At 47.8% G+C, this 12,500-nt stretch overlaps 1 protein-coding gene across 1 annotated transcript in view; it reads left to right on the forward strand.

Annotated features, from left to right (window-relative positions):
- Positions 1 to 12,500, forward strand: part of LOC145406215 (G1/S-specific cyclin-D2-like) — a 111,811-nt gene that overhangs the window by 6,911 nt on the left and 92,400 nt on the right. The window contains exon 2 of the mRNA XM_080277421.1: positions 11,590 to 11,805. Coding sequence (XP_080133547.1) covers positions 11,590 to 11,805 — 216 coding nt within the window. The remainder of the gene's footprint in view (positions 1 to 11,589; positions 11,806 to 12,500) is intronic.

Here is a 12,500-nt window from a genome sequence, read left to right on the forward strand (position 1 = left end):
ACCTTCCTTTTTCTTGCCTCCCTTCTTTCGCCTCTCCCGTCCTTCCATCCCAGCCTTTCTTCTCTCCCTACCTCCATCCTTTCTCTTCTCTTCTTTCATCTCTGCTTTCCTCCTCTTGCCTTTCTCCATCCTTCCTCTTCTTTCCTTTCTATTTCCCTCCCAACTCCCTCTCTCATTTCGCCTCTCATTCCCTCTTCTCTCCTTTCCTTCTCCCTCTCTGCCTCCTTCCGCTCCTATCTCCCCTTCCTTCCTTCTCTCCTCTCCTCTCTTTCTTACCTCCACCCTCTCCCTTCCACTTCTTCTCCCTTCCCTCCCTCCCTCCCTGCCTTTCTCTCCAGTGCCCTTCCTCCAGACAAAGAGTAAGACCTGATCGGAGGGGCACCAAGGGAGAGATGAAGGAACAGGAAGGAGGGATGGGAGGAGACGTGGAGAGAAAAGTGGAGGAGAGAGAGAGAGAGAGAGAGAGAGAGATTTTCTAGATTACCTTCTCTCTCTCTCTCTCTCTCTCTCTCTCTCTCCCCCCTTCGTCGCCCCACACACCCAGACATCTCAAGGGATGGTGTCCTACGAGGCGATGAAGTAAACCTGTCCAGGAAGAAGTTGATGATTCTTAGGTATACGTCAAAGGAGAGTTGCCTAGTGACCCCCCTTAGCCTCTTTAGTACGAAAACCCCCCCTAAGTTGAAAGAAATCGTCTGGCGTCACCTTCAATAAAAAAAAGAAAAGAAAAATCGTGTTTATAGTTCCACCTCCATTATTCCACTGGCTTGAGCTTCCATCCACCTCATCCACTTTCGTCTCACCCACACCACACATTTCCACATCCACCTCATTCACACTCATCTCATCCACACCGCCCCATTTCCACATCCACCTCATCCACGTTCATCTCACCCACACCACAACATTTCCACATACACCTCTTCCATTTTCATCTCACCCATACCACAGCATTTCCACATCCACCTCATCCACATTCATTTCACCCACACTACACCATTTCCACATCCTCCTCGTATAAGTTATTTCCATTATATAATTATGAGGTTATATGCACCTGCCCAACAGCTGGTCATTTCATCGACTATCAAATGAGAATAGGGATGCTTAGTCCTTCTCGTGTGCTCTTCTGTATAGGTGGGGTAAGGTAGGATAAGTTAGATTTGGTTAGAGTACGGTAGTTAGATTAGGTTAGGGTACAGTAAGGTAGGGTAGGTTAGGGCAAAGTAAGTTAGAGTAGGATAGGGCAGGGTATGGTAGGTTAGGGCAGGGTAAGTTAGATTAGTGTAAGGTAGGGTAAGTTAGATTGGTGTACGGTAGGGTAAGTTAGATTAGGGCAGGGTAGGGTCAGTTAGATTAGGGCAGGATAGGATAAGTTATATTAGGGTAGGGTAGGGTAAGGTAGGTTAAGTTAGGTTTGGTCAGTATGTACGTCAGGACATTTAGCCAACTTGACCCTCTGTCATCAACTTCCATACATCGTCTTATGCTCACATCTTAAGTTACTAGAGGAAAAATAGTCGGAAGTTAGTTAACATCCATCTTTCCTCAGCCACGATTTTCCTCTTTGATCAACTTATTTCCCGTAGCTCAGTGGCAGGACAACACAACACAACGGCTCTGCATCCTTTCCACAGCACTTTTTCGTGACTAGAACAATATTTTAGTCTTAATCCTGTTACAGCTTGGCATTCAAGATGGAGCGATGGCAAATTTTGGAACAGGTTAAGTGAAAAGAATACCCCCGTTAGTTTCTTGGAGCTCAGTATTCAAGATGGAGAGATGGCAATTTTGGGCCATGATAAAGTGAAGAGAGTGTAGACACCCTTAAGGGGCCCCAGTTCCGGTTGGTTAAACTTCCCTTCCCCCCCCCCTCCTCACCTGGACCCACGATGTCTACCTGTATTGAGAAGGAACACCTAAGTCACCTGGCCACCCCCTTGGTCGCACATGTGGCTCTGTTGTATCTAGTAGAAGGAAAGTCTACACGGTGAGGGAGGGAAGGTGGGGGGAAGGGGAGGGAAGAAGGTAGGCAGGAGGAGGTGGAGGGAGGGGGAGGGGAGAAGGTAGGTCGGGGAAGGTGGAGGGGGATGGAGAGGGGAGAAGGTAGGTAGGGGGAGGCGGAGGGGGGAAGGGAGAGGAAAAGCTAGGTAAGGGGGTAGAGCTAGGGGGGGGGGGAGAGAAGGTAAAGGAAAAGAGAGGGGGAGGGAGAATTTAGGAGCCACGTACAAAGCGAAGATGGGATGGGGGAAGGCAAGGAGAAAGCAAATGCATGACGAACTGAAAGAAGGGGAGGTACACAGAAAGATAACAGAGAAGAAAATACAGGAACGGGAAGAAAATGATGAGAGGAGGATGAGAGGAGATAAAGGATGAGAGAAGATGGAGAAAAAAGGAGAAGGGGGTTGAAAGTAGGAAGGGCAATGAAAAACGCATTATACGAATAGAGGGGAAAAAATCAACACAAGGGAACATGAAAATAAAATGAAGAAAGAGGGGGAAAGATGAGGATACAAGGAAGGAGGGAAAGATGTGGTAGGAAGGGAAAGTGAAAAATATGAAGAACAGGAAGAGAGTGTGTGGACGAGCTTCTTAGTATGATCTCAGACGACAAATCGACGATAGGATACCAGTGATGTATTATTATTATTATTATTATTACTATTACTATTATTATTATTATTATTATTATTATTTAGGCGTTTATAAGGGGTGAAGGGGCTGGGAAAAGGGGACCATTTGTTTACCATTATCTAGATCTTCAAGGTTAGGCGTGTGTGACTGGAGTAGCGTCCACCCTACTGACTTTTTTCTCTCACTCTCTTTTTTTACTACTTTCTCTCACGTCCAGATGAGCTTGGGCCCCGGAACAACAACAAAAACAACAACGACAACAACATTTAGCAACACAGTCCTGCAACAACATTACTTTCTAGCGACAATCCATTCTATTGCCAAAGTTTTTTTTTTCTTTTATGTGTAACAGGAGCCTGGTGATATGAGTGAAATAATGTAGGAGTGAGAGAGGGTCATGACAGTAAGAATGAGGGAAGGGAAATGGAGTGAGAATGAGAGGGAGTGAGAGGGTGAGAGGGGATGATAAGAGTGAGAGTGGGAGGATAAGAGTGAAAGAGAGTGGAAGTCAGAATGAAAATGAAGAACAGAAAGTGAGGGGGGGGTGAAAGTGAGTGATGGGGAGTGGATGGTAAGAAAATTTCAATCTTACGCTTAATTTTGTGACTTACGAAGCCATACCCTCACTTATATCAAAATCTCAAGCCTTCCCAAAGCCGATAAACCCCCCTAAAGGTCGGAACAACTCTAGGACGAGGCTATTCTCCCCCAGCAAAAGCCGGACGATTTTATTCAGCTGAGAGTGAGTCGTGGGAGAGTGTGGAGGGTGTGTATGGGTCGCCTACACCTCCCCCCCCCTTTCTGGATTTGCCCCTGTGCTGTTCAATGCTTCCCGTATTTCCAGCCTAACATGCTTTCTAATACGCTGTCTAACAGGCTTTCTAGTATGGTCTAATGCCTGTCGCCTCTCCAGTATACTGTAGTGTAGTTTGTGGGATGGGTGTGTATGTCCATTGTACGTAATATACCTTCTAGCATACTTCTAACATACTCTAATGCTTGCCGTCTCCCTAATATAACTCCTAACATACCTTCTAACATTCTTTTAATAATTCCCGTCTCCAGCATACTCCCTAACACCTTCTAAGATACTAACCAAGACACCAAACATACTTTCAAACCCCTAACATATTCTAACGGTTACCATTTATAATATACCGTACCTTCTAACCTTCTAACATACTCTAGTGCCTACTGTCCCCCTATTACAATTTCTGGGGTGGGTGGGTAGCCTAGGCCTCCCGTAAATACCTATTGTAGGCCTAGTGTGTGTGGTGATGAAGCTAGGGTGATAACTGGGGAGGTGAGGGGGGGGTCGAGGGCTGTGGGTCCCTCCTTGGAAGATGAAGAAAATCGTCTTGGGGTAGTAGGAAAGAAGAAAAAATCGTCTGGCGGAACAGCAAAAAAATCGTCAGTGAAGAGTCGTGTGGTAGGCATGGAGAAAATCGTCTGACGGAAGAAACTAGGAAAATAAATATTCAGTGAAGAGTCGTGTGGTAGGAGTGAAGAAAATCGTCTGACTGAAAAAATCGTCTGAAAAATCTTGACGGGACAAAATCGCCTGACGGAAGACAAGAGTAAAATACATCGTCAGTGAAGAAAAATCGTCTGGTAGAAATGGTGAAAATCTCTTGGAGAGGGTAGAAGAAAACCGTCTTAGAGAAAGTCGTGTGTAAGTAAATAAATAAAATCGTCTGGGTGTTCTAAGACTGAAGAAAATCGTCTGCACATAGAAAAGGTATAAGAAAATAGGCGGATTACAATGCATTTTTTGGGGGAAAGGGGATTTGTGTGATTAATTTGAGACCATGTGAACGTTTCTGAAATTACCGACTTAATGATGAACGTTTGTGAAATATGAGAGAGAGAGAGAGAGAGAGAGAGAGAGAGAGAGAGAGAGAGAGAGAGAGAGAGAGAGAGAGGAACCCAATTTCTGTTAATGATCTGTCGAATATTTATCAGTGATGGATGTAGTTAGCCTGCATGCCACGTCACAGAATGCACTTAGCAACGAGATATAAGAAGATAAGCATCCCTCCACATCCCTCCACACCACACACCACACTACCACACATCACACCACACCACCTCCACATACTTCACATTCACTATCCACACGAGCCTCATCCATCTTATTCAGACAGCTACAATTCCACATGCATCTCATCCACACAACTCCACTCCATTTCCACATCCACCTCATCCAGATCACCCCACTAATAGTTGTACATCCACCTCATGCAGATCCTTCCACATCCACCTCATCCAGACCACCCCACTTCCACACAAACTTCATTCAGACCACTTAACCTCACCCACACCACATCCACACAGGCTATAACTCCTTCCATCTCATCCAAACCCTTCCACAGCCACATCCATCTCCTCCATACAACCCCCATCCACCATCTCCATTCCACACAACCTCCATCCACCTCCTCCAGATCCACACAACCTCCATCCACCTCCTCCAGATCCACACAACCTCCATCCACCTCTTCCACAGCACATAGGGAGGGAGAGCTGTGAGTGACCACCCCTTGAGGCCTCCTGAGCTGCCTCCACCGCCTCCCTTGTGCCCTCCCTGCCGCCCTCCACACACACACACACACACACACACACACACACACACACACACACACACACACACACACACACACACACACACAGTCATATATAATTCATACATACTCAAATACAGCCTACACAAACATATGCCACATACTGTTCATTAAAATACACATACCCACTTACACGAACACCTGTACGTACACACACACACACACACACACACACACACACACACACACACACACACACACACACACCATATACGTGCCCACACACCTGTCTCATAACCCAGCTCTAAGGTAAACTGGATCTGGCGGGATGTATAAATATAAGATTCCTTTTGACGGGAAGGGCAAAGGAAGGAGAATCGTAACATCTTTTCCCATGCGATTTATTTTACCTAATACTCGCTACTATGCCCCTGAACGTCACCAATACAAACTGTGAAGATTTTAAGGTGATATAAGAAACACAGGAGAGATTATCGAGATGGAGTTTGTAAAATAAATCGCTAAGGAAGTAGTGTTGAAAGGCTTCCAGTGCCACCTCGTTCTGGCTCCTGGTCGTTTCAGTCTCTCACGTGGCAGCTTGTGACTACACGCCTAAACCTGCCACAGCCTGCCTCACCCCCCTGCCTCAGCCCTACCTACCTCCCTGCCTCATCCCGTCCCACCTCCTCACCCCATCTCACACCAGCTTCCCTTTTCCTCACTTACCTACGTTATCTCACCCACTGCATCACCCTGCCTCACCTTTCTGCCTCACCCCACCTCACCTCCCTGCCTGACCTCACTCTACCTCACCTTAACTACTTCACCTTACCCACTGACTCACGACGCGGCGGTGATTGACTCAAACCTTCATTGCTCGCTCTGCTGCCTGACTCACTAATTACTCACTCTGTCACGCAACTCACCGCCTACCTCACTGTGTTATATTACTCACTTCCTACTTCACTCTTCCTATATTGCTCACTCTTTACTCAACCATACCGCTCACTTCAATCTTTTCCTGCCTCACTCTGCCTACCACTCACTCTTCTATTTTCTACCATCCACTTCCCCATCACTCTTTCTCTTCCTCACCCTTCCACACTACCCAGCTTTCTCTCACTCTTTTCCTCCCTCTCTCATGCTCCTCACTACACCCTTAGCCCATGACACCCCCATCCCTAACCCCACCTCCACCGACCCCCATTCCCAAACCCCACCCTTTCCCACCCTCTTAGTATGCCGCCCCCACCAGACCTACCACAACCACACGGCCAGCCCTACATGCCACCACACAAACCACACTACCACTCCACCTTCCACCACAATGTATTTTCACTTCCTACCACACTACCAGCTTCACCTACTACCAAGCTACCAACAGCATCAAACATCAAACTACCATACCAAATTAGGCTACCTCACCTACCACACCTGCATCACCTCCCACCAAATTCCCGTCCTCACTCACCTGTTACCAAAACTACCAACCGCCCCACTCATTTACCAGCACTCTACCAACCGCCCCACTCATCTACCAACACTCTACCAACCGCCCCACTCCTCTACCAGCATTCTACCAACTGCCCCACTCACCAGCACTCTACCAACTGCCCCACTCATCTACCAGCACTCTACCAACCGCCCCACTCATCTACCACCACTCTACCAACAGCCCCACTCATCGACGAGCACTACCAACCGCCCCACTCACTTACCACCACTCTACCAACCGCCCCACTCACCTACTAGCACACTGGCCTAACGAGCGGTCCGACCTTGCCCTCTGCCTCTCTTCCTGCCTAAACTGCCTCACCCACCCACTGCCTGCCTTACCTCCTGACCCAGTGACTAACTCGGGCCACCCTCACCACACACACACACACACACACACACACACACACACACACACACACACACACACCAATGGCCTGTGGGGGAAATAGCCTGTACTGTGGGAAAAACAGCTTGTCCTGTAAGAAAAGAGTAATATCTTGTCGGGGAAATATTACTGATGTCTCACGGGGAAAATATTATTGCTGTGTCTTGTGGGAAATAGGTACCAACTTGTGGCAATAATTTCTGTTTGGGAATATGTCTTGTGGAATGATATTTTGTCTTCAATGGAAAGGATTCTGTTGAGTTTTCGATACAATGTCTTCTTCACAACCAGAAATCTACGCTACCTGACCTTATCTTACATTTCCCTTACCCTACCCTACCTTATTCTCCTGTTTCCTCTCTCTCCTACCCCGCCATTCTCTTCTTTTCCCTTCCTATCCAGCTCTCTTCTCTTCTCTCCCCTCCCCTTCCCTACGTTACCCTACCCTACCCTACTTTGCTCTACCCTCTTCTCTTCTACCCCTCCCTCCCCTGCTCTCCTCTTCTCCCCTCTCCCCTCCCAACCCCTCCGTGCCATTGCCCCCCACTGCGTAATATGGTTTAACTTATATCATGACCCTCTGTCCTCTCTACCACACACGATTTAACATTCCTTGCTCTCTCTCTCTCTCTCTCTCTCTCTCTCTTTCCTCCTCTCCCTAGTAACCGCCCCTCCTATCCCTCCTGAGTAAGATATAACCCCTCCCTTCCCCTCACCCCCCACCTCTCCCTTCCTTCCCCTCCCCCTCTCCCACCTCCACTGCCCCTCTCTTTCCTTCCCCTCCCTCTCTCCCACCTCCACTCCCTCTCCCTCCTTCCCTCCCTCTTTTTTTTTTTCTTCATTTCTCTCCCTCCCCCTCCTCTGTTAAGGCCTGCACTTCCCCCTCTCCCCCCTCCCTTTCTCTCCCTCTCTCTTCATCTCTCTCCCCTCCTCCCCATCAACACGTGTCCTCTTATGTCACGCGAAAACTTCTTTCTTCTCTCCTCCACCCCTCCCTCACCCCCTCTTCTCTCCCTCCATCCTCCCTCTCCCTCCACACTCCCTCCTTCCATCTAGAGGTCAGTCACTCCACCCATGTCTCATCCACTTTATATAGTCTGTTCCTTGCATCGCCATTTTCTTCTTTCTTCTTCCCCAGTCTTCCATCTTTATTTTTCTGGGGCTCTTGTTTCTCCCTCCCATCTCCTGTTCTCTCCCTCCTTCTTTCCTCCCTTCCTCCCATCTATTCTCTCCCTCCTTCCTACCTTCCTTACTCTTTTTCCCTACTCTGTTACTTCTTCCTTCTTGTTTCATTTCCTCTCTTCTTTCTTTCGTTGTCATTTTCTTAACTGCATTTCAATCTCCTCCTTGTCTTCTCTCCTAACTCCTCCTTCACTCCTCTTTCATCTTCCTCTTTTTCTTCTTTCTTCCCTCCTCCTCTTACCCTTTCCCTCCCCCTCCCTAGACTCACACTAACTCACACTGTCTCATTTAACCCCTGCCCTCCCCACCTTTCACTCCCACACATCCCTCCCTCTCCCTCTCCCATTCCTCCTTCACCCTTCCCCCACTCACCATTCCTCCCTCTCACAATTCCCTCCCCTCTCCCCATTCCCTTCCTCCCTCCCTCTCGTCCCCCTTTACTCTATTTCTTCTTCCCTCTCCCCACTCCTCCCCATTCACCCAGCATCTCACAGTTCTCTTCCTTTTCCCCACTCCCTTCCTTCTTCCCCCTCCTCCCCCTTTGTACCACATCCCCTTAGCTCTCTACACTCCCCTCATTCCTCCCTTTGCTCCACCCATTCCCTCTCCCCACTCCCCTTTCACTCCACATCCCACAGTCCCTTTCTTCTCCCCACTCCCTCCTCCACCCCTCTCCCTCACCCCTCCCCTTCCCCCTGCCCCTCACCCCCACTCCTTTCGTGAACAGATTACATATTCACCCCGTTTATTTTCTCACACAGTCACCCCCAAGCTATATGATACGGCCTCCCGGATTTTCAACCCTTTTTATCTTTCACTCTCCTCGCCTTTTTTCCCGTTTTCCTGTTTTTTTTTCCGTTTTCCTGTTTTTTTGCTTTCCTGTTTTTTTCCTGTTTTCCCGTTTTCTCCCGTTTTCCTGTGTTTTTGTTTTCTTTCCGTTTTCCTATTTTCCGTTTTCATGTGTTTTTTCCGTTTTTCTGTTTTTTCCGTATTCCTATTTTCCCTTTACCTTTATTTTCCGTTTTCCTGTTTTCCCTTTCCCTGTTATTTCCGTTTTCCTGTTTTTTCACTATGTTCGCAGGCAGTCGGCGTTTTTGTCAATTTTTTCGGTCCAACTTGCCTTGTTTGCAATATCAACCGGCCTTATTTCCCACTTCCTTGCAATGTCAACTGTTCTTGCAATGTCAACTGTTCTTGCAATGTCCACTGTCCCTGCAATGTCCACTGTCCTTGCAATGTCCACTGTCCTTGCAATGTCCTCTGTCCTTGCAATGTCCACTGTCCTTGCAATGTCCACTGTCCTTGCAATGTTCACTGTCCTTGCAATGTCAACTGCCCTTGCAATGTCCACTGTCCTTGCAATGTCCACTGTCCTTGCAATGTCAACTGTCCTTGCAATGTCCACTGTCCTTGCAATGTCCACCGTCCTTGCAATGTCCACTGGCCTTGCAATGTCCACCGGCATTGCAATGTCCACTGTCCTTCCAATGTCCACTGTCCTTCCAATGTCCACTGTCCTTGCAATGTCAACTGTTCTTGCAATGTCCACTGTCCTTGCAATGTCCACTGTCCCTACAATGTCCACTGTCCCTACAATGTCCACTGTCCTTGCAATGTCCACTGTCCTTGCAATGTCCACTGTCCTTGCAATGTCCACTGTCCTTGCAATGTCCACTGTCCTTGCAATGTCCACTGTCCCTACAATGTCCACTGTCCCTACAATGTCCGCTGTCCTTGCAATGTCCACCGGCATTGCAATGTCCACTGTCCTTGCAATGTCCACTGTCCTTGCAATGTCCACTGTCCCTACAATGTCCACTGTCCTTGCAATGTCCACTGTCCTTGCAATGTCCACTGTCCTTGCAATGTCCACTGTCCTTGCAATGTCCACTGTTCCTGCAATGTCCACTGTCCTTGCAATGTCCACTGTTCTTGCAATGTCAACTGTTCTTGCAATGTCCACTGTCCTTGCAATGTCCACCGTCCTTGCAATGTCCAGTCCTTGCAATGTCAACTGTCCTTGCAATGTTCACTGGCCTTTGTGTCAAGCGGTCGTATTCAGTGTCACTCTATAACAGCCTCGTTGTGAAGGGGTTTTAGAGAGTCCAGAACCCTTTGAGGACGAGGACGTCTATAATTCTTGAGAGAGAGAGAGAGAGAGAGAGAGAGAGAATCACTACCCCAGTTACAATAAATATAAATGTAGTAGCAGCACTAACTACAATACACACCACCACAATAATAATAATAATAATAATAATAATAATAATAATGATAATAATAATAATAATAATGAGCCACCAGAACCATTCACACAGCTACAACACAACAACCACAATGAAAACCACCACCACATCCACCAGTCACCACATCCACCACAGCTACCACAACCACCAGTACAACTACCAGAACACCACTACCACACCCATCAAGGCAGCACCACACCTACCACAAGAACGCCAGGAGGCCACCACTAGGCTTGTGTATTACTGATGGTACCACTCACACCACCACACCCAACAACACCCACACCCACCACAGCAACGGTCATCACCACACACCCACCACATCAGCAACACCACAACCACCACAGCAACAACACCACAACCACCACACCACCACAGCAACAACACCACAACCACCACAACTACCACAAGAGCAACAAGAGGCCAGCACTATGCCTGTCGTGTATTTATAGTGATGGCTCACGACCTCGCCTACACCCTCAGTGCTTGTGTGTGTGTGTGTGTGTGTGTGTGTGTGTGTGTGTGTGTGTGTGTGTGTGTCTAGTGTTGCCTGGATCCCTCCCCCTCCCTCCGTGCTTTATGTGTTGTCTGGCCTTGTGTGTTGTTTAGGATGGTGTAAGTGTGTGTGGGGGGGAGGGTTTAGTGTGTGTGTGTGTGTGTGTGTGTGTGTGTGTGTGTGTGTGTGTGTGTGTGTGTGTGTGTGTGTGTGTGTGTGTGTGTGTGTGTGTGCGCGCGCGTCAGTATGTCTCTTTTCTAGTTCCAATCATTTTTGTCAATTTTGGTGACTCTAACAATGCTACATACAGGATCCGTAAGAAGGAACCTAAGGCCCAGGGAGGGAGCACACAGCCTTTCTGAGAGTAATACTTCGTCTGCATCCTCGAGGGGCACTTGGCCATGTCACCCTCGATCTAAGTCTTACCGACAAACTCTCTTAGCCTTAGATCAGAGAGAGAGAGAGAGAGAGAGAGTCTAAATACGGAACTGAGAAGGTACAGGTGCTATAATTTCGAGGGCCTTTGTAACGAGTGATTTATTATTATTATTATTATTATTATTATCTCTCTTCCTCCTCCGGCCGCAGGTGTGTCGGGAGGAGCGCCAGAAGGAGGAGGTGTTCACGCTGGCGATGAACATGATGGACCGGTTCCTCTCACTGGTCAAGGTGCGGCGAGAACAGCTCCAGCTCCTCGGCACAGTCTGTCTCTTCCTCTCCTCCAAGATCAAGGAGTCCCCCCCGCTGGATCCCTCACGCCTCGTTTTCTACACAGATTATTCCGTCACACTTGAGGAAATCAGGGTGAGTACTGGATTTTTATTATTATCATCATCATTATTATTATTATTATTATTATTATTAGGGGCAAAAGTTCGTCAGTATGTTTCAACGCAGCCTACTACTGCTTCTCGCTGTCCTCTGCTTGTTAATGTTCCTCTTCTGCTGGTCCCTTTCCAGTGCTGAGAGGTGCTTGGTAGGTTTCCCTGCTGACAGTTCTAAAAACACATCGTCATGGGGAAAACTGATAAAGATTCCCGAAGTGTGGAGTATAAGCACGGGAACAATAGGAGAACAATTATTATCCTTGACTGTATTATACAAGGTTATGGATTTTAGTGGCCGCCTTTAAGAACATAAGAACATAAGAAGAGAGGATAACTGCAGTAGGCCGGTTGGCCCATGCTAGGCAGCTCCTAGAAGAGTAACTGAACTACTAGAATGAGATAAGGATAGCAAAGAAGAAGGCTCTCCCCCGCCCTCCAAACCCTCCAGCCGAAGCCGGCAGGAAAAAGTCAGAAAGAACACCACGCCGTATAGAAAAACTGGCGTGGACATTTTACAGGAAAGTGTGAAAAGAGAATAGAGAATACACATGTCCTATACACGTTCAGGTCATGTTTTTATGGATCCTGAAGAGCACATGATTCATAGGACTTAGAAACACCACTTTAGTCACTGTACCGCTTGTCACTGTACCGCGCAAGTCACTGTACCGC

This window comes from Coenobita brevimanus, chromosome 69 (genome assembly GCF_032717465.1).
Source record: "Coenobita brevimanus isolate Jiangsu-jjx chromosome 69, ASM3271746v2, whole genome shotgun sequence".
Lineage (NCBI taxonomy): Eukaryota > Metazoa > Arthropoda > Malacostraca > Decapoda > Coenobitidae > Coenobita > Coenobita brevimanus.